The following is a 20550-nucleotide window of genomic DNA, read 5'->3' as shown; positions in this document are numbered from 1 at the left end:
AACACTGCTACATATCTGCCTGTTTTAGTTAGAAGCCAACATTTTATTTTTTATTTATTTTTTTTTTTGAGATGGAGTTTCGCTGCTGTTGCCCAGGCTGGAGTACAATGGTGCGATCTCGGCTCACCACAACCTCCGCCTCCCAGGTTCAAGCAATTCTCCTGCCTCAGCCTCCCGAGTAGCTGGGATCACAGGCATGCTCCACCACACCCAGCTAATTTTGTATTTTTAGTAGAGATGGGGTTTCTCCATGTTGAGGCTGGTCTCGAACTCCTGACCTCAGGTGATCCACCCGCCTCAGCCTCCCAAAGTGCTGGGATTACAGGCGTGAGCCACTGCGCCCCGCTAGGAGCCAATATTTTAAAATAGGGAGATTTAATATAAAAACCCCTATTTTAGCTGGGCACGGTAGCTCACACCTGTAATCCTAGCGCTTTGGGAGGCCAAAGCAGGAAGACTGCTTAAGACTAGGAGTTTGAGACCAGCTTGGGCACCAAGACCCCATCTCTACAAAAAAAAAATTTGTTTAAATTAGCTGGGTATGGTAGCACGCACCTGTAGTCCCCAGGAGGGTACTCAGGAGGCTGAGGCAGGAGGGTCACTTGGAGATCACTTGAGCCGGGAGGTCAAGGCTGTAGTAAGCTAAGATCACATCACTGCACTCCAGCCTGGGCAACAGTGAGACCCTGTCTCAAAAAAAAAAAAAAAAAATTCCCAAGTTCTTGCTTCTTTTGAACAACTGGCGTGTCAAGCAACTCCAGGCCCCCTTTACCCCAAGGCCACACTGGCTGGAGCCAACCAGCAGCTGGCCTGTTGAGAGGGGTAATCTCTGGTCCACCAGAGGCCCACTGGGCCCATAACACATTCTCTCCACAGTAGCCTGGCAGCTACCTGTCTTTAAAGCCAAGTGCCAGGATATCCTCTCTTCCCTTCTCCACACATGGGGAGTCTGTGGTCAGAGGAAGATGTATTTTTCACAGATCACGCAACACACAGGAAGACACAGCGAGGGTTTTTAGATTCCGAGACCAGGGTGAAAAATCTGCTCTGATCCAACAAAGCACCCCCACTGTGCTTGGCAGCCAATCAGCCACTGTGGGACGATGACCCAAGAGTCCCGGACCTCACCCTGATGCCCCCATCTGGAGACTCTTGGGACACAGCAGGTGTGGCGTCTGGGATGTACTTTATTGGACAAGTGGTGGCCCAAGTCTTGGTCTGGAAGCACTGGGGCCCTGGACCCAGGCACTGAGTTTGAGGAGGCCCAGAGTTCAGGGCTGTTTGGAGCGAGGCCACAAGCGGCTGGTGAGGGAGCCAAGGAAGAGGTTCTGCTTGTTGGACTTGGAGAGCTCGGCCAGGCGCTGCTGCTCCTCCTGGGGTAGGGGGACAGTTGGAGGAGAGGGTCAGCGCAAGGTGGACAGAGCCTCCTCCCAGATGCCCAGGTCCCCAGGCCTCAGCCCAGGGACCACCTTTCCTTCTGACTTCTGCCAAGTCCAGACCCCTTTCCCCAAACCCTGGGGCCCCCAGCCCAGACACAAGGGACCCTAGACCCCAGTTCCCCCACCCCAGACACTAGGAAGAGCCAGCTCTGAGCCGCAGAAGCCTAGGCTTCAATGTTTGGGGGACGACAGACTCCAATACTAGGCACTCGAGGTATTCAGGCCTGAACTGCAGTAGGTTCTCAGGCCCCAGACTGTCATAATCTCCTTCCCCAGATCCCAGGGACCCCTCCCCTGAGCCTGAGATCCTATCGCAGACCCTGTTACCCCAAGGTGAATGCTGGTGAGATCCCAGGTCCAAACCCCATGGCCCTCCTCACCAGACTGCATCATCCTGCCCCTGGGCCCTCTGAGCCCCATGACCCCTCTCTGGATGCAGGGGTGGGGGGTTCCCTGGGGGGTCCCCAGGCCCAAATCTCTAGGGACTTCTCTGGGCACTCAGGGGCTCCCAACTCTAGGAACCTAACCTAGAATCTGGTGAACCTCAGCCTAGACCCCTGGGAATCTTACCCAGATGCAATCCATACTCTCAGTCCCACTTCCAAATTACCAGGGTCCCACCAAGACTATCACATCTCTCCCCACAGCCTTGGGCCACGTGCCCAGGGAGCCTCTTTCCAGGCCTGATCTAAAACCCACAGTCCACCTCCACAAGGTGCCCCCAGACCTACTCAAGACCATCAAGGGCAACCCCTCTCCCAGCCTAATCTCAAATCCTCTCCTGCTTCCTGTTCTCAGAGCAGGCTGCAGAATCAATGCATCCCCTCATTCTGGCAGCCCTACAGGACAGGCTGTGTTATATCCCCCTGGTTACAGAGACTGAGGCAGAGAGGAGGTATCTGCTCAGGGTCACACAGCCAAACCAAGAGTGTGGAGATGGACTGCCCCAGGCTCCTCCTTCAGGAGCCTCAGAGCCGATCCTCCACTCTGGGCATCTGAGCACCAACCTGCTCTAGCCGGCTTTGCCGCTGTTTGAAAGCCGCCAGCGGGTCATCCTCCAGGGCATAGTGCTCCAGCACGGTTCGCACGTCCTCCACACCATTCAGTGCAATGGCTGTGGGCACAACAGGGGGTGGTCAGCCAGGCTTCTAAAGGCCAGAGGGAGGCAGGGCCCATGAGGGGAACGTCCCGCACTGGGGCACGGGGGCGGCCAGTGCTACCTGGAATGCTTCTGAACGCTCTGAAAGGGCTCCCCTGAACATCCCCAAGTATCCCCCAAACATTCCATGAACATCCTAAGAAGCTCCTAAAGACTCCAAGGTGCTCAGGCACCTCTTGCACCTCAGTCGCCCAGCCATGAATCATGCATTTATCCTTCCTCTTCAGAGTCAGGGGCTCTGGGGTCAGAGGCCAAGGGATCAGGGGTCAGCCTTACTCTTGAGGAAGGCAGACAGATCCAACAAGACCCGGTCATCAGAGTTGCCGTCCCAGGGCCGCAGGGCAACGCCGTTATAGGGCTGCAGGCGGAAGGCTTCCTTCTTGCAGTCCACAACTACTACTCGAGCTGGGTCCCGATTCAGACATGAAATATCCTGGAAGTGAGTGACAGATCAGGTCAACATCTGTGCCGAACTCTCCCCCCATCAAGAAGACCCAAAACACACAAAACATACATACACAGCATCACACATACTGGGATCACAATGGCAGGGCCTCTCAAAGACCGGCTTTGGATGATGGCATCGACCCCCACAGAGGGCCAGGCATGGTGGCTCACGCCTGTAATCCCAGCACTTTGGGAGACCGAGGCGGGCGGATCACCTGAGGTCAGGAGTTCAAGACCAGCCTGGCTAAAATGGTGAAACCCCGTATCTACTAAATACAAAAAATGGCCGGGTGCGGTGGCTCACGACCGTAATCCCAGAATTTTGGGAGGCCAAGGTGGGCAGATTGCCTGAGCTCAGGAGTTCAAAACCAGCCTGGGCAACATGGCGAAACTCTGTCTCTACTAAAAATACAAAAAATTAGCCAGGTGTGGTGGTGTGTGCTTGTAGTCCCAGCTACTCGGGAGGCTGAGGAAAGAGAATCGCTTGAACCTGGGAGGGGGAGGTTGCAGTGAACCAAGATCGCGCCACTGCACTCCAGCCTAGGCAACAGAGCGAGACTCCGTCTCACAAAAAAAATAAATAAATAAAAATAAAAATAAAAATTAGCCAGGCATGGTGGTGTGTGCCTATAGGCCCAGCTACTCAGGAGGCTGAGGTGGGAAGATCGCTTGAGCCCAGAAGGTTGAGACTGCAGTGAGCCATGTTCATCACACCACTGCACTCCAGCCTGGGTGACAGAGCAAAACCCTGTCTCAGAAACAAAAAACAAAACAACCCCCAGGATATTGGGGAGCTAATCACATAGACTTCTAGACCCAGGGCCTAGCACACAGAGAGGTGATTAGGAAGTTCCCTGGAGAGGGAGGCGGCCACTCTCGTGTTTAACCCCTGCCCAGGTGACTGTGGTATGTTGCAGGTTTAAGAACCTCTCACTCAAGTAAACAGGTGCAGACAGATCTGCAGCCACACCCAGGGAACCACACAGACAGGCACCCAGACACAGACCCTTCAAGACCCTCGATCACAGCCCATGTATTTTGGAATTTCCAAGAGCAACACAGAACCCCCACCCCGACACGACACAGACAGAAACCAACAGACACACAGACACTTGGAGCCAGACCCACAGAGGCCCATTCGCAGATCCGGACTCCTGAATATAGCACTGGCCACAGTAACAGAGCCTGGGTCAAACAAACCCCAACCAGTCTCATATGTACAACTATAAGCAAACCTTCCCAGAAACACTAAGTTACAGACACAGCAAGATAAAACCAGCTTCTAAATCGTACATCCTTACCACTAACCCCCAACTGTCTTCTTTAGAGAGACCCCATTTCCCCCCACTCCCACACCCAGATTCCAGGGAACAAAGAAGGGTGCAGATGTCTGGCCAAGGCTAGAGGCAGGCATGTGCCTGCCAGCAGGAATCGAATCTGGGCAGAACCATAAGCCAGGTGAGGCTAGGGTCAGAGCTGGGCCCTCCTTCCCTCAGGTGGTGCCAACTCCGCCAAATCCCAGAGGCCCACCCATGAACCCACGGCACCTTCACATGGTGTCCATCCATGTATCTTGTGGCGTCCCGGAATAGGCGGTAGGAGATGAAGCCATGGGGGTCCACACTATCAATGAGTGGAAACGCAGTCTGGGGGTGGGAAGGGAGCGAGAAAAGGTCAGGCTGAGCCCTGGTCCTCCAGATCTCTACGCCTCCCGCCACACCAATATTCCCTTCCCTGCCCCAGAGCCTCACCATGCCAGTCTCTGACGTAAAGATGACAATTTCATATAAAGGGGCAAGCTGCTGGAACAAGGTCTCGATGCCTGGGCGCTTCTTAAACCTCCAGCCAGTGGCCAGCTGGGAAGACAGTGAGGACAGTGAAACACCAAGACCCAGAGGTCCTCAGAGTCCCCAAGAGGACAAAGATCCAGCCTGGGGGATTCCCAGAACAGAGTTCTCTCCCTCTGTCTCTGTGGCTCTTGGAGGTCAAGAAGTTCATGGGCTGTGACTGCGGGTCTGGCTCCTTTGTGGCACTTATAGTGTGCCTGGGCACACCTACACCACCCTACAGAGTGGGTGTTAGCATGATTGCCTTCTCCCAGCTGAAGAAAGCGAGGCAATGACAGGTGACATCTCCTCCCCAAGATCACATAGCACAGCCAGGGCTGAAAGTCCACCTCATCACAACCCCACTGCCCAGGTCTATCCCCAACCCACTGCCTTTCCCGGGACACACCGACCACTCAGGATGCAAGAGGACGCCGGTGAGCTCCAAAACGAGCGTGTAGGGTGGCTGGTAGTACGGTTCCTGCAGAGGGTCTGGGAGAAGGCAAGGGCTCGTGGGCTCGATGATCATCTGTGGGAGAGGGACAGGATGGGGGCGCTCAGACAAGGAGGCCAGGGCTGGAGACATGGGGACTGAGCCCAGGGCTTCTGCTCACCTGTCTATAATCTTTGAAATATTTGTATGTCCGGCGCAACTGCTGTACCAGAATTGGATCTAGGAGAACACCAGGCACAAAGAGATTCCACAATAAGCCGCTGCTCAACCTCCCAGACAAACCAGGGGTTTCTTATCTACCAGATACAAACAGGTCTGCATACCTACCTGGTTTGAACCAACTCATTTCTAGGTCCAAAGATAGAAGGCAATGACATACCACCAGATAGGAACACAGATTTATTTACCTGCCCTATTTTAAGCTGATACTTATATCCACATACTACCCCAGGTATGAAACAGAATGCTTATTACATTGGCCCACTTAAAACCCACATACAAGGCCGGGCACGGTGGCTCACGCCTGTAATCCCAGCACTTTGGGAGGCCGAGGCAGAAGGATCACGAGATCAGATCAAGACCATCCTGGCCAACATGGTGAAACTCTGTCTCTACTAAAATAGTAAAAAAAAAAAAAAATTAGCCGGGCGTGGTGGCATGTGCCTGTAGTCCCAGCTACCTGGGAGGCTGAGGCAAGAGAATCACTTGAACCCGGGAGGTGGAGGCTGCAGTGAGCCGAGATTGCACCACTGCACTCCAGCGTGGCAACAGAGTAAGACTCTGTCTCAGAAAAAAAAAAAAAAAAAAAAAAAACCCACATACATGTAAATCTGCTGACATTACACCAGGGTATACATACTTTTTTAATAGAGACAGGGTCTTGCTCTGTTGACCGGGCTGGTCTTGAACTCCTGGGCTCAAGTGATCCTACCGCCTTGGCCTCCCAAAGTGTTGGGATTACAGGCGTGAGCCACCACACCTAATTTATGCCACTGTATTTTGCCCACTTTGAATCACTAGGCTTCCAGATCTGCCCACTTTAATCCAGTGTGCTGAATCTAAACCACAATAAATATATAAACACATCCATATACCATAAAACAGTGGTTCAGAACTAGGAACAATCTTGTCTATCTGCCTACCCCTGGGAAATTTGGCAATGCTGGGAGATATAACTGGTTATCGCAATACTGGCATCTAGTAGGCAGATGCCCAGGATGCTGCAAAAATCCTTCAATGCACAGGGCAGTCCTCTATAATTATCTGGTCCAAAGCATCAATAGGGCCAAGGGTGAAAAACCCTGGTTTAAGTGAATATATTGACTCCAGTTTACTTTCTCATTTTAACTTATTTTTTTTTAGAGGTGGAGACTCACTCTGTCATCCAGGCTAGAGTGCAGTGGCGGGATCACAGCTCACTGCAGCCTGTAACTTCCAGGCTCAAGTGATCCTCCCACCTCAGCCTCCTGAGTAGCTGGGACCACAGGCACAGGCCACCACTACCGGCTAATGAATCCAGTATAAAACAGTAAACTTACATGGCTACCTACTTTAATACAGTATTTTTAGTGCAATACATGGGCCTGCCTCTTAAAAAAAACACAATATATTGGGCCAGGAGTGGTGGCTCATGCCTGTAATCCCAGCACTTTGGGAGGCTGAGGCGAGTGACCACCTGAAGTCAGGAGTTCGAGATCAGCCTGACCAACATGGTGAAACCCTGTCTCTACTAAAACTATAAAAATTAGCTGAGTGTGGTGGTGTGCGCCTGTACTCCCAGCTACTCGGGAGGCTGAGGCACAAGAAATGCTTGAACCCAGGAGGTGGAGGTTGCAGTGAGCCAAAATTGCATCACTGCACTCCAGCCTAGGCAACAGAGCAAGACTATGTCTCAAAAAAATAAATAAATAAAAATAAAATAAACCACAATATTGAAACCAGTTAGGCTAGTAAACATATACACTTTAAAACTGCAGATTTACCTGCCCAATTTAAATCAGCATACTGATTTGTTGAAGCCAGCATGATTCTACAACTGTCCAGTATGAAACAATCAATGTATTAACATGACTGTTTGCAAACATCCCCCAGCATAAACAGGTGGCTTTCTGGACCCACCAATTTCATTTTTCTCCTAGGAAGAGCCAGGTGTGACAGGATTGACAGCTACTCTCTACTATCCAATTTGTCATCTACTTCACCACCAAAAGCTGGTTAACCAGAAGGGGAGAGAGGAAGGCGGCATTGTTTTGAAAATGAGCCTAATGGGGTAGGGGCTCGAGGGGGATGGGGAAGGAGTTGGGAACTGCAGATGCTTGGTCTAAGGCACAGGAACCCATGTGTCTGGAGATAGGCCACCTGTGTCCCCAAGCCCTCCCACCCAAGGCTCCCCTCCCCCATCTGTCTCTGACCATCTGCTCGGGGCTGAGGGGCCAGGGAAGTGGGCTTGGGCTTTGTAATGTCCCTCCCCACAAAGCCATCCAGCTGCTGGCTCCCCCACCTCCCCAGTGGAAGGAGGAGGGGCCGGAGACACCAGATGGGGAGAGAGACATCCTTACAAATGACAGAGTTGAGAGGGTCAGGGACTCCAGAATCTGTGCTTGTTTACTCACCATTGTCGAACTCATCAGGAATCTGGGAGGTAGAGAGAAAAATGGAAGGTTTAGGATGTCAGAGGCAGAACCCCATCACATACAGAAAAGGAATCTCCAGGACCCCAAGAGGAACAGGCAAAGGTCACTGGGAAAGAAAGGCTCACTCCAGACCAGCAATGTGCCTGAACAGACCAAAGGGGACCCCTCTCACCCACAGACTAGGACTCCTGGCAAGGCCTCGGTCTCTTTCCCCCTCACCTTGGCACCATTTTCGTCCACCGGGTTGTTTCCTGCAAGGGAGACCAGGATGAATATGAGGAATTAGGGCCCAGTCCCCTGGGTCCCGAGGAAGGAGTGGGATAAGGGGCCTGGACTCCTGGATCTGAGGAAAGAGAGAGGCACAGCCTCCTGGATTCAAGCCAGGAGGGGGCTGGGAGCCAAGATTCCTGGGTCTTTGAGAGAAATGGGGCTGGGGCTAGGTCTTTTGGGTCTGTGGGATTTTTTTTTTTTTTTTTTTGAGACAGAGTCTCGCTCTGTCGCCCAGGCTGGAGTACAGTGGCACGATCTCGGCTCACTGCAAGCTCCGCCTCCCGGGTTCACGCCATTCTCCTGCCTCAGCCTCCCGAGTAGCTGGGACTACAGGCGCCCGCCACCACACCCGGCTAATTTTTTTTGTATTTTTAGTAGAGACGGGGTTTCACCGTGTTAGCCAGGATGGTCTCCGTCTCCTGACCTCGTGATCCGCCCGCCTCGGCCTCCCAAAGTGCTGGGATTACAGGCGTGAGCCACCGCGCCCGGCCGGGTCTGTGGGATTTAAAGTAACTAGTGGGAAGGCTGGATTTTTGGCTGCTGAGGAAAGACAAAGTTTAGGAAGCTGATCCAGGCCTATCCTTCCCCATCTTCCCCTCTTTCCTGTATCCTGGTACAGGAACCAACTAGAAAGACTAGAACCTTAAGGAGTGGAAGGGGGAAGAAAGAAGACTTCCCTGGTTTTCAAGGTAGGTGTCCTATTTGGCTGCCCTATTGAGGAAGGAGCCAGGGAATTAAGATGAGAGAAGCTGGTAGTGGGCAAGAGTGGGAGGTTCCACAGTGGACTAGGGAGGCCAAGGAACAAAATTGGGGGACAGGGATATGTCCCTCACCAAAGATATAGACGACGCTCACAGTCCCACCAGCTCCAAGCAGCCCAGCAAGCCAGAGCGCAACTTTTTTGGCATAGCTGGGACCCTCTGAGCCCGGCTGCTGCTGTGGCCCTTGTGCCTTAGTGCTCCCGCGGCTCCCGATCTCTGCGGCCTGCGGTTGAAAAAGGGGAGGTCAGCCAAGAGAGAAGAGAGGTCAGGATGGTCCCCACCCTCCAGTCCAAGAAGAATCAAGTTCAAGAGCCAAGAGGCAGACACCCACAGAGCCCTGGACATCTGTGTCCCTGGAGGAGCAGTCAGGAAGTGGGGCTGCTCAGTGGGTCAAAACGAGATTGTCCCGCACCAGGATGCCAGGAGTTTTAAAAGCTAACAGGCCAGGTGCACAGGATCCTGAAGGCAACAGGACTGGAGGGTCTGCAGCCCAGAAAAGCAAAGCACGGAGAATAAGGGATGGGAGGGCCTAAACACTGGGATGAGAGGGAACGGAGGGCACAAGTGGTGGGGGAAGGGGTACAGACAGGACCGGGAGTTACGACATCCGGCTGCTTGGGGCTAAAGGTAGCAGAGTTATAGGGTAAGGGATGGGAGCGGAGGCGGGGAAGGGCAATCACTTGTCTGGGGCTTGGGGAACTAAGGCACAGAAGTGATAGACTTGGAGGTCGGAATGGCTGGGTCTCTGTCAACATGGAGGCAAGTCGAATTGGAAACCCAAACGTCTACCTCGCCACCACCAACGCCACAGAGAAAATAACTCCCACGGCCAGACTGGGACTCCAGCATCCCAAGCCCCTCCTGCTCAAGTATCACCTGAGTGGTCACTGAAACGGGGAACGGTAACCCCCTCCTCCTCCGGCACCCACGTGGGTGGGAGGTGGGGTCTAAGGACACACCTGGATTCCCAGCCTCCAGCCTAGGGGAGCAAGTGTTGTCCACCCAGGAGGCTGGGAAGGGCCGCAAAACACAAGCGGCGTTTCATTCAGCACCCTGAGGTGAGGCGTCCCGGAACCCCCAAGGGGCGGCGATATGTCCGTAACTCCAGGGAAGGGACCCCACATTCAGAGCGCCACCCTCGTTCCGCTCACCTGATCTGGGGCCCGGCGGGGCGGCGTCGCCAACCTCGTGCACAGTCCCCGCGAGCCGAGCCGGAGCCCGCTTCGCAAGCGCGAGAACACCGCTGCCGAGGCCGCCATCTTGCGCTGACGCCACGCGGCCCCGCCCACTCGCTCCCTCTTCGCCCGCCCCGGGCCGGAGCTACAGCCAATGGAAACGCGGGGGAGGGGCTGGTGGACGGAAGCCCGAGAGAGACCGAAGGCATCGGGCGGATTGCCGCAGGCGCGTTTGCCTCTGACCAGTCTCCTGGCTGGCCCTGGGGGCGACAGCTGGGATTCAAAGTCATCTGGACCACGCCCCCTTGGGCCTTGCAGAGCGCCACCGCCCCTGCAAAGGACGCAGCGAAGGAAGGGATCACACTTATTGCCCAGAGATAAAGCTGAGGCCATAATGAAGGGAGTCAGTGGCTGCCTGATTTGTCCAAAAAAATAGTCACGAGTCAGGCCGCTTGTCTCACCGTGTAAGGCAATCGGCCCTCACCTCCAATTGTCTGAAGGGATGGGTTGCCCCTCCACACCTGTGGGTGTTTCTCGTTAGGTGGAACGAGAGACTTTGGAAGAGAAAAAGACACAGAAACAAAGTATAGAGAAAGAAATAAAGGGGGCCCAGGGGACCAGCGTTCAGCATACGGAGGATCCCTCCAGCCTCTGAGTTCCCTTAGTATTTACTGATCATTCTTGGGTGTTTCTTGGAGAGGGGGATGTGTCAGGGTCATAGGATAATAGTGGAGAGAAGGTCAGCAGATAAACACGTGAACAAAGGTTCATAGACAAGGTAAAGAATTAAATGCTGTACTTTAGATATGCATACATATAAACATCTCAGTGCCTTACAGAGCAGTATTGTTGCCCGCATGTCCCACCTCCAGCCCTAAGGCGGTTTTCCCCTATCTCAGTAGATGGAACATACAATCGGGTTTTATACCGAGACTTGCCCAGGGACGGGCAGGAGACAGATGCCTTCCTCTTGTCTCAACTGCAAAGAGGCGTTCCTTCCTCTTTTACTAATCCTCCTCAGCACAGACCCTTTACGGGTGTCGGGCTGGGGGACGGTCAGGTCTTTCCCTTCTCACGAGGCCATATTTCAGACTATCACATGGGGAGAAACCTTGGACAATACCTGGCTTTCCTAGGCAGAGGTCCCTGCGGTCTTCCGCAGTGTTTGTGTCACTGGGTACTTGAGATTAGGGAGTGGTGATGACTCTTAAGGAGCATGCTGCCTTCAAGCATCTGTTTAACAAAGCACGTCCTGCACAGCCCTTAATCCATTTAACCCTGAGTTGACACAGCACATGTTTCAGAGAGCACGGGGTTGGTTATAGATTACCCCGTCATCTATAACGGGGTATGGTTATAGATTAACAGCATCTCAAGGCAGAAGAATTTTTCTTAGTACAGAACAAAATGGAGTCTCCTATGTCTACTTCTTTCTACACAGACACAGTAACAATCTGATCTCTCTTTCTTTTCCCCACATTGTCAGAAATAGACATTGAGGCCCAGAAAACGACCTGAAAAGCCAGCCCTCGAAAACTCTTCTGGCCAGGCGCTGTGACTGACACCTATAATCCCAGCGCTTGGGGGGCCGAGGCAGGAGGACCGCTTGAGGCCAGGAGTTTGAGACCACGCTGGGTAACATAGCAAGACTGCAATCTCTATTTTTAAAATTAATAATAATAGGCCGGGCGCAGTGGCTCATGCCTGTAATCCCAGCACTTTGGGAGGCTGAGGCAGGCGGATCACCTGAGGTCAGGAGTTTTGAGACCAGCCTGGCCAACATGGGGAAACCCCATCTCTACTAAAAATACCAAAAAAAAAAAAAAAAAAAAAATTAGCCAGGCATGATGGCGCGCGCCTGTAGTCCCACCTACTGGGGAGGCTGAGCAGAAGAATCGCTTGAACCCAGGAGGCAGAGGTTGCAGTGAGCCTAGATCGTACCACTGCACTCCAGCCTGGGCGACAGAGGGAGACTCCGTCTCAAAAAAAATAAAATAAAAATTAATAATAAAACTCTTCCTCACATGGAGCTGGGAGGCAGAATCTGTTTTCTCTCCCATTCCTTCCTGCCATGATTTTCTATAAAGGACTGGAGAGCCAACCATTTTACCTGAGGCTCAGCCAAAGAACAGCAGTATCTGGCTGTACAGGGCTTGAGTGAGAAACGAATTAGAGGCTATAGATAAGACACCACGAACCTCCCTTAAATTGAGTGGAAGAAAAATCAGATCCTGTTTATGTAAACTTTAAAACCAAATACCAAGGTAGTAAAAATACAAATTCAAGAAAGGGAAAGACACAAGGAACTCGACCCTCCTGGTTACTTCTGGGGGAATGGATTTAGGGTGCTGCTGAAGTGGGTCCTATCTAGTACATATTGTTTCCTGTTTCCTCAGCTGGCTGATGGGGACATTGGTGGTCTTGGTATATAATCTTGAACGTCTGAAATGTTTTTTGGTGTTTTTTGTTGTTGTTGTTGTTGGGTTTTTTTGGTTTTTTGAGACAGAGTTTTGCTCTGTCACCCTGGCTGGAGTGCAGTTGGTGCAATCTCGGCTCACGGCAACCTCCACCTCCCAGGTTCAAGCGATTCTCATGCTTCAGCCTCCCAAGTAGCTGGGAATACAGGCGCCCGCCACCATGCCCAGCTAATTTTTTTTGTATTTTTAGTAGAGACAGGGTTTCACCATATTGGTCAGGCTCGTCTCAAACTCCAGACTTCAAATGATCCGCCCCCCTTGGCCTCCCAAAGTGCTGGGATTACAGGCATGAGCTATTGCGCCCGGCCTGAAATGTTTTATAATACATTTACATTTGTAAAAAGACAGGAATATCTAACGAGGAAGGGAAACAGGTTCTGGGTACTAAGCCCCAGTCTCTAAGATTGCACTCACTCCTGCCCCCAAGTCATTGGATGAGCTACAGCAATCCTGGTGTCACTGCTATCAGGGTTCAAGAAAAAGGACCGCTGAGCACTGTGGCTCACGCCTGTTATTGCAGCACTTTGGGAGCCAAGGCAGAAGGATCACTTGAAGCCAGGAGACCGAGACCAGCCTGAGCAATATAGTGAGATCCGTCTCTATAAAAAATTTAAAAATAAAAATATTATCCAGGCATGGTGGCACACGCCTGTAGTCCCAGCTACTTAGGAGGCTGAGGCAAGAGGATTGCTTGAGTGCAGGAGGTTGAGGCTGCAGTGAGCAATGACTGCACCACTGAACTCCAGCCCAGGCAACAGAGGGAGACCCCACCTCAAACAGAAAGGAAAAAAAAAAGGATCATCGGCCAGGTGCAGTGACTCACGCCTGTAATACCAGCACTTTGGGAGGCCGAGGCGGGTGGATCACAGGGTCAGGAGTTCAAGACCAGCCCGGCCAACATGGTGAAACCCGTCTCTCCTAAAAATACAAAAAAAAAAAAAAATAGCCAGGCGTGGTGGCTCACGCCTGTAATCCCAGCTACTCAGGAGGCTGAGACAGGAGAATTGCTTGAACCCAGAAGGTACAGGTTGCAGTGAGCTGAGATCATACCTCTGAACTTCAGCCTAGATGACAGAGACTCTGTCTCAGGGGAGGAAAAAAAAAAAAAAGGCCAGGCGCGGTGGCTCACGCCTGTAATCCCAACACATTGGGAGGCCGAGATGGGCAGATCACGAGGTCAAGAGATCAAGACCATCCTGGTCAACATGGTGAAACCCCGTCTCTACTAAAATACAAAAAAATTTGCTGGGTGTGGTGGTGCGCGCCTGTAATCCCAGCTACTGGGGAGGCTGATGCAGGAGAATCGCTTGAACCCGGGAGGCGGAGGTTGCAGTGAGCCAAGATCGTGCCACCGCACTCCAGGTGGTGAGAAAGCAAGACTCCATCTCAAAAAAATAAAAATAAAGAGAAAACAAAGAAAAAGGACCATCAAGCACTGTATCCTGCACCACAGGAGGAATTTAGGTTTCCTGGGGGATACTGTGATTTTCACTTAGCATAATTCATGCCTGAATAAGATATAATGTCATCAATCACATGACAAGCTCTACTCTGATCATCTCCTTCCGACGTCTTCTCATACACACTCCCCTCAAGAGCTCTCTGGGGCAGGCACTATCACTATTATCTAGATGGGAGAACGGATTTAGGTAGGGTCCAGTTATTTGCCCCAACCACAAAGCAAGGAAGTGGGGTCTGCAAATGACCCCACTTAAAAACGACACCCTCATTCCCACGGCATACACACACACACACACACACACACACACACACATACACACGCACTTTTAGACCAAACAGCTTCTTTTTATTGAAAGACGGTACAACAAAAGCAAGCTGTGGGGAGGAGGTACAGGAAGGTGGGGACCCTCCCCCAGACTCTACTCAGATTCCAATGAGCACCAGGGAGGGAAAAGATGGAAAACTAAAAGGAAAAACAAAAGGAAATCCAGAACAATCCGCCTAGCCCTGCAGGAGGATCTTGTGTCACAGCCAAGGGCCAGGGAAGGAAGGAGGATCACTCTTCATCCGACGAAGTCCACCGGCCCTGCCTGCTTCAAGCTTCCAGGAGCTTCCCCAGGAAGCGGAGGTTGAGGATCTTGAGCTGCTCATCAAGGTCCATACGGACAATGCCATCCTCACCATCAATGCTCAGTAGGACGCCCGTGGCTTCCCGATCCTCGCCCAGGATCACTTTCACCTGGGGGTGGGGGGAATATGGTCAGGGTCCATGTCAGCACCCAACAGCCCCATCTTATCTCCTTGCCCCCTGCCCTTACCTTGTTGTTCTTGGTGGGGGTGATAGGCTCCAGGTGCTCACTGGAAATGCTGACAACCTTCTCACTGTCCTTCAGGTACACAGAGCACATGCCCCCCTGGAGGATGGGGACAGCCTGGTCAGCCTGTCCTGCTCCCAACATGGGACTGAGGCCCATACTCCAGGGGACACAGGCTCAGGGCTCATTCTGAGAACTCAAGGTGAAATGGGGGCAGGAAAGGCCAAGGCTGGGCCTGGTTCCAAGGCCTGGGGCCTGTGGTGCATGTCAGGGTGGACAGGGTGACCCAATCAGCAAGGGAAGCATCAGAATGAAGCTAACAGGCAAAAAGGAGACTGCTTCTTGACTCTTCATGTCCCAAACTGGCCTCAGCGTCTTCCCCACACCTGCTGCTCTTCCTGGACCTGGTCTCAGGGACCGCCCCATGGTCTGCAGGCCCCACCAGAGCTCTGGACCTCAGCTTGGTCACCTCCCTCACCAACAAGCCCCTAGCTCTGAGGCCTGGCCATTCAGCCCGTGAGGGTCTCTCCCACCTGCCTCCTGCCTCTTCCCCACAGCCCTGCCCCAGTGCAGCCCAACCTCCCTCTGGGGTCCCAGCCCAGTCTCCCCACCCCCAATCCATCACTGATGGAGAATTCCATACCACAGATCTGCTCCCACCCCTCTCCTGCTTAGATTCCTTCATGGCTCTCCGGCGCCCTCTGGACAGTCTAGGTCCTCCAGGCTGGTGCATGACAGGGCCCCAGCCAACTCTCTGGCCTCATCACTCACCATTTTTTTTTTTTTTTTTAGGAGTCTTGCTCTGTCACCCAGACTGGGGCGCAGTGGCACGATCTCGGCTCACCACAACCTCCACCTCCTGGGTTCAAGCGATTCTCCTGCCTCAGCCTCCCAAGTAGCTGGGATTACAGGCATGCGCCACTATGCCCAGCTTTTTTTTTTTTTTTTTTTTAGTAGAGACAGGGTTTCACCATGTTGACCAGGCTGGTCTTGAACTCCTGACCTCAGGTGATCTGCCCACTTCGGCCTCCCAGAGTGCTGGGATTACAGGTGTGAAGCACTGCTTGGCCCCCTTTGGCTCTTTATGTTCCAGCCACAACAAACCCTTCAGCTCCTGGAATGTGCCCAGGTTCCCCTCACCTCCAGGCCTCTGCACATGCAGTTCCCTCCATTTGGAACTCACTCACCCCAGTCACTTTCCTTAGCTTACTCCTATTCATTTGTCAGGTCTTGGCTCAGATTTCTCCTTCCCCAGGCAGCCCTCCCTGATTCCCCGCTAAATCAGGTAAGATGCCTCCTTTGGGTTCACATAGCTCCCCTTGCCCTCTAGGCTTCCTCAATCCCAGCTCTGCCCACTCTGGGCTGTCACCATCTGGGGACAGGTCTGTCCCCAGTTTAGGGGGTACCAAGGAGAGGATGCCTGCTCACCCACCACCCTGGGCCCCACGTACCGTGACACTGCGGATGACACCTGTCTGTCCCACCACCTGTGTATCCAGGTAGGTGTCCCGCACCTTCACCTGAATGTCAGTGGTTACCCAGTCGCTGGAGTTCTGCTCGATGCCTGAGCCTGGCGTGTGTGGGTTGTAGCCACCAGGGGAGGGAGCTCCAGGTGTCATAGGACTGTAGCCAACGGGGCTCGGGCTGGGGCTAGCCTGCAGGGGAAAGAGGAAGTGTCATTGGGAACAGTCATCTGGCCTGGCCGACCCTATATTCCCAAAGTCACCCTAGCCCACCACCCTTCAGGGCAGGCAGGCAGACCATTACCTGATAGGCCATGGGCGACGGTGTAGGGTGGTAGCTGGCCGGGGAGTGGGTATTCTGGTAGCCTGCTGGGCTTGGCGCCACCTGGTGGTAGCTCTGGGGGCTGGGGCTGGGCTGGTAGGAACCTTGTGGGGAGGGGGCAGCATAGGGAGAGAACTGGTCTGTGTTGTACCTGCAGAGACAGGAGAGAAGGGGGCATTTGTTGGAGGAGGGAGGGGAAAAGAGGTGGTGGCAGTAGGAGGGTTTGGGCAGGGGTAGACGAGGGCCGGCCCCAGTGGACTCACATGGCCGGCGTCCCTGGCGTCTGTGGGTTGTATTGTGGGTTGACCTGTGGGGATGAGGGGTCTGGGTAGCCAGGTGTTTGGGGATTGGGGGTTCCCCCATAGGCCTGCGGGGACGGGGTGGGCTCATCATCGAAAGCATACTCATATTCTTCCTCAGCCCTGTTGGGAGAAAAGTCTGTTGAGAGCGACTGTGGTGATAATGCGATGGATGCTTCCAGAACAGCAACCTACACCAGACCCCCAACTAAAGCAATTTCATTCTCACGGGAGCCCCATCCAGAGGCACTCCTGATGTTATTTCCCTTCCACAGCTGACACTGTGGCTGACAGAGATGAGGGTGCCCTCCCAAGGTCACTCCACCCAGGCAATCTTTCTCCAGGCCCAAGGGTAACCACGATCACTACTGAGGTTGGGGATGGAGAGGAGGCCGCTTTGCCCCCGCCCCGCCATGCTATGCCTCCTCCTTCAAAGGGACCAGCCTGAGGCTAGGAGCAGAGAATGCTGGGTGGGCCCCACAAACCCCTCCAATGCCCCAGACACCCAGCATCATCCCTCACACACACCAGCACACACCAGAACCTGGGGAACCCTGGACTCACCGTGATGGCGTGTTGGGGTTGTTGGGGTCCCAGGCCCCACTCTGGGCAGGAGTGCGGCTGCCATCATGCAGGGGCGTCTGCGAGCCGTAGTGTGGGGTGCGGCTACCTGGAATGGGGGAAATGAGTGTGTCTGTCAGTCCTGACCCTTCTCTAGGTCCCCCTAGCCCCTCTTCCCTGTCCCCTGCGGGCACTCACCATCCTGGAGGGGTGTCTGTGAGCCGTACATGGGTGTTCGGGAGCCAGAGCCATACATGGGCGTCTGGGAGCCATACATGGGCGTCCTCCCATAGGTCGAGGTCATGCCGCCCGGGCGCCGTGAGCCCCTGGGGACGCAGAGAACAAATAGGGTGAGCAGACCCCTCTCACTGCCTAGCAAGCCCCACCCTGGCCCTCCCCAGGCCCCGCCCGTACACCGTGGTGAGCCGCTGACGGTCCACAGAGATGGTCTGGCAGGTGGAGTGCAGCTCCACACGGGCCGTGGACTCTGTGGCATCCTTCACCACACCGATGTAGCCTGCAGGGGGACAGGAGGTCAGGCTGGGCAGGCTCTCCTTCACCATGCCCCTCCCCAGGCCTCCACAGGCCTCGCAGGTCACCTTTGTAGGGCCCCTGGGAGATGCGCACGGTCTGGCCGATGAGTTCGTTGTCCCTCCGGCCCCGGCCCCTGCTCATGCCACCACTGCCGCCACCTGGGCTACCAAAGCCGCCACGCTGACCTGGGGATTGGGGAGAATGTCACTGGTCCCCCACGGCTGTGCCCACAGCAAGGGCACCATCAGAACGTCCCCTTCACTTGCTTGACTCCTCCCTACTTGGGTTAAGAGCCTCCTCTGCCCACCCCTGCCCCTTGGCTTTCCTATGGAAGCCCTGACCATTCTGGGCTGTCACTGTGGCGTCTACCCTCCGGTGGGTGGTGAACCCCTAATAGCAGTGCCCAGCCCAGCACAGGCACTCAGTGAGTGTAGGCTGAACAACCAAGTTCCTTCCAGCCCCTTCTACCCACCACATCCCCTGACCCTGAACCCCTCTCACCTCCAGCACTGGGGTGCATGGGGCTGCTGATCCGGGGACTCATAGGCGCAAAGCCACCCACGGTGAAGTTGGTCACATCACGGGGCTAGGATAGAAGCAAGGAGTGAACTGGCAGGCAGGGGATGGGGGAACCACAAACCACAGGAACTCATCATCCCACGTGCAGGCCCTGAGGAGACCACCCAGTCACCCACACCCCAGGCCTGAATTCCTCTGTGACAGCTGGTCCTGCACACTTTCCTACAAGCCCCACCTCAGGGCCTTTGCACTTGCTGTTCCCCCAGAATGCTCACTCTCCATCCCTTCATTCAGTTCTCTGCTCCAATACTGCCTCCCACTGAGGCCTTTTTTACCCTCCTCTGTCTAACAGCCCTGGTCACTCCCTGTCTCCTGAGCCCATTCTGTTTTCTTCACAGCACTTGCTATCACCTCAAGCTGTACGATAGGTTTATCTGTCTGTCCACCTCTAGAGTATCAGCTCTGTGAGAGCAGAGTATTTTTGTCTTGTTCACCACTGGTTCTCCAGTGTCTGGCACCTAACAGGTGCTCAGTAAAATGAAATGAATAAATAACTTAAAATAACTTGGTGAACAGCTCAGAATCCCAAATAAACCTTCTCACTCTTTGCCAAGGACCTGACAATGACACTGCTCTCCTAATCCCTCACAAGCCCAATCTTATCACTTCTGGGGCCAGAGGAGGCTTGGAGAGCTGAGCCAGGTACCCAACGCACAGGGTCCTGCCATGCCCACCTCACCTTTGAGCCCCCAGCCAGCACCAGGTGGCGGGTCTTGCAGACAAACATGCCCCCGTTCTCCACCAGTTTCTTGCAATGTAGGAAGGCGAAGCTTCGGAAAAGATGGCGAATCTCCCCTTCTCGGCCCTAGCCAGGGAGAGAAGGGTCACTCTCTTGACAATGTCCCCCTCACCCCCAACCAACCAAATTCTTTCAGATGCAGCTCAAAAGCAGGAACTTGTACTCACTGAGTGGGGGCCATCAATGACCTTAACGATGTCTTTCACATGGATATTGTTCTGCTCTGAGTCCAAGGCCACAGCAAAGCGGTTGTCCTTCTTCCGGGTCACAGCCTGATGTCTGACAGTCACCACCTTCCCGTACATGTTCAGCACCTACAGAGGGAGAGCAGGGAGGCTGTGGGGGTGAGAATGGGAAGGGGAGACACGGGGCAGGGGTTCCCTAAAGTGGGATAATCCTTCCTTGTGGGAGACAGTCCCAAGCTCCACAAGGCATCTCAACTCCCTGGCTGTGGGGCAGGCAGGCAGAGTGCCACCCTTTAGGTACTGGGTCAACCAAAAATGTTCCCAGTCATTCTAAAACACCCTTTGGAAGGAGACTTCACCCCCGATTGGGCAACAGGGACCTGAGAGATGGAAGAAGGGGCTGATAGCAACATTGTTCATCCATCATTCTGTGTCAGGCCCCGTAAGATTTCACTGAAGCCTCAAAACTTCCTCTGAGGTGGATTCTGTCATGATTTCCATCTTACAGAGGGAAACTCAGGCTCAGAGAGGGTGAGTCACTAGCCCAGGGTCAGACAGTACAGGAGCAACAAAGCCGAGATGTGGATGTGGAGTCCAGGATCCTAAGTACTGTGCTCCATGACTCCCACATCCATGAGGAAGGAGCAAAGGCAGGAGGGCACATGTGGCACTCCATCCTTTAGCGAGCAACAGCCACCAGGGTACAGATCTAACCTCAGGGAATCATTCACTATGAACAAAGTAGACGCTGCTCTCGTTTCCATTTTATAGGGTGTGAAAACAGGCAAGGGGAGGGATCAATGACTTGCCATGTGCCCACTATCAGCCAGTCAGATGTAAGTGACAGAGCCAGGTCTGCAACCCAGAGCAGTATGGGGGCTCTGCCACTTCCCAGGATGAGGGATTGAGGGACAGGAAGCCTCCTAAAAGCAAGTCCCCACCACAGAGCAC

At 53.8% G+C, this 20550-nt stretch overlaps 2 protein-coding genes across 2 annotated transcripts in view; both read right to left on the bottom strand.

The window, feature by feature from the left end:
- Positions 1-1167: 1167 nt before the first annotated feature.
- On the bottom strand, positions 1168-10576 carry TIMM50 (translocase of inner mitochondrial membrane 50). The gene is made up of 11 exons (XM_003812235.7): positions 10141-10576; positions 9062-9212; positions 8178-8209; positions 7938-7959; positions 5486-5544; positions 5281-5400; positions 4797-4901; positions 4593-4691; positions 2875-3031; positions 2447-2553; positions 1168-1373 (listed from the first exon to the last, which is right to left on the bottom strand). The coding sequence occupies exons 1-11, from the start codon at positions 10555-10557 to the stop codon at positions 1272-1274; spliced, it is 1371 nt and encodes a 456-aa protein (XP_003812283.1). The 5' UTR covers positions 10558-10576; the 3' UTR covers positions 1168-1271.
- Positions 10577-14426: 3850 nt separating this feature from the next.
- Positions 14427-20550, bottom strand: part of SUPT5H (SPT5 homolog, DSIF elongation factor subunit) — a 33167-nt gene continuing 27043 nt past the window's right edge. The window contains exons 18-29 of the mRNA XM_008964641.4: positions 19582-19728; positions 19355-19480; positions 18598-18682; positions 18162-18281; positions 17977-18079; positions 17761-17888; positions 17566-17671; positions 16966-17124; positions 16685-16853; positions 16369-16572; positions 14921-15016; positions 14427-14841 (exon numbers count right to left, since the gene is read on the bottom strand). Coding sequence (XP_008962889.1) covers positions 14698-14841; positions 14921-15016; positions 16369-16572; positions 16685-16853; positions 16966-17124; positions 17566-17671; positions 17761-17888; positions 17977-18079; positions 18162-18281; positions 18598-18682; positions 19355-19480; positions 19582-19728 — 1587 coding nt within the window. The 3' untranslated portion in view covers positions 14427-14697. The remainder of the gene's footprint in view (positions 14842-14920; positions 15017-16368; positions 16573-16684; positions 16854-16965; positions 17125-17565; positions 17672-17760; positions 17889-17976; positions 18080-18161; positions 18282-18597; positions 18683-19354; positions 19481-19581; positions 19729-20550) is intronic.

Source organism: Pan paniscus, chromosome 20 (genome assembly GCF_029289425.2).
Source record: "Pan paniscus chromosome 20, NHGRI_mPanPan1-v2.0_pri, whole genome shotgun sequence".
In the NCBI taxonomy this organism is placed as follows: Eukaryota; Metazoa; Chordata; class Mammalia; order Primates; family Hominidae; genus Pan; species Pan paniscus.
Note: the sequence above shows the minus strand (reverse complement) of the source record. Positions and strands in the feature narration are given on the sequence as shown.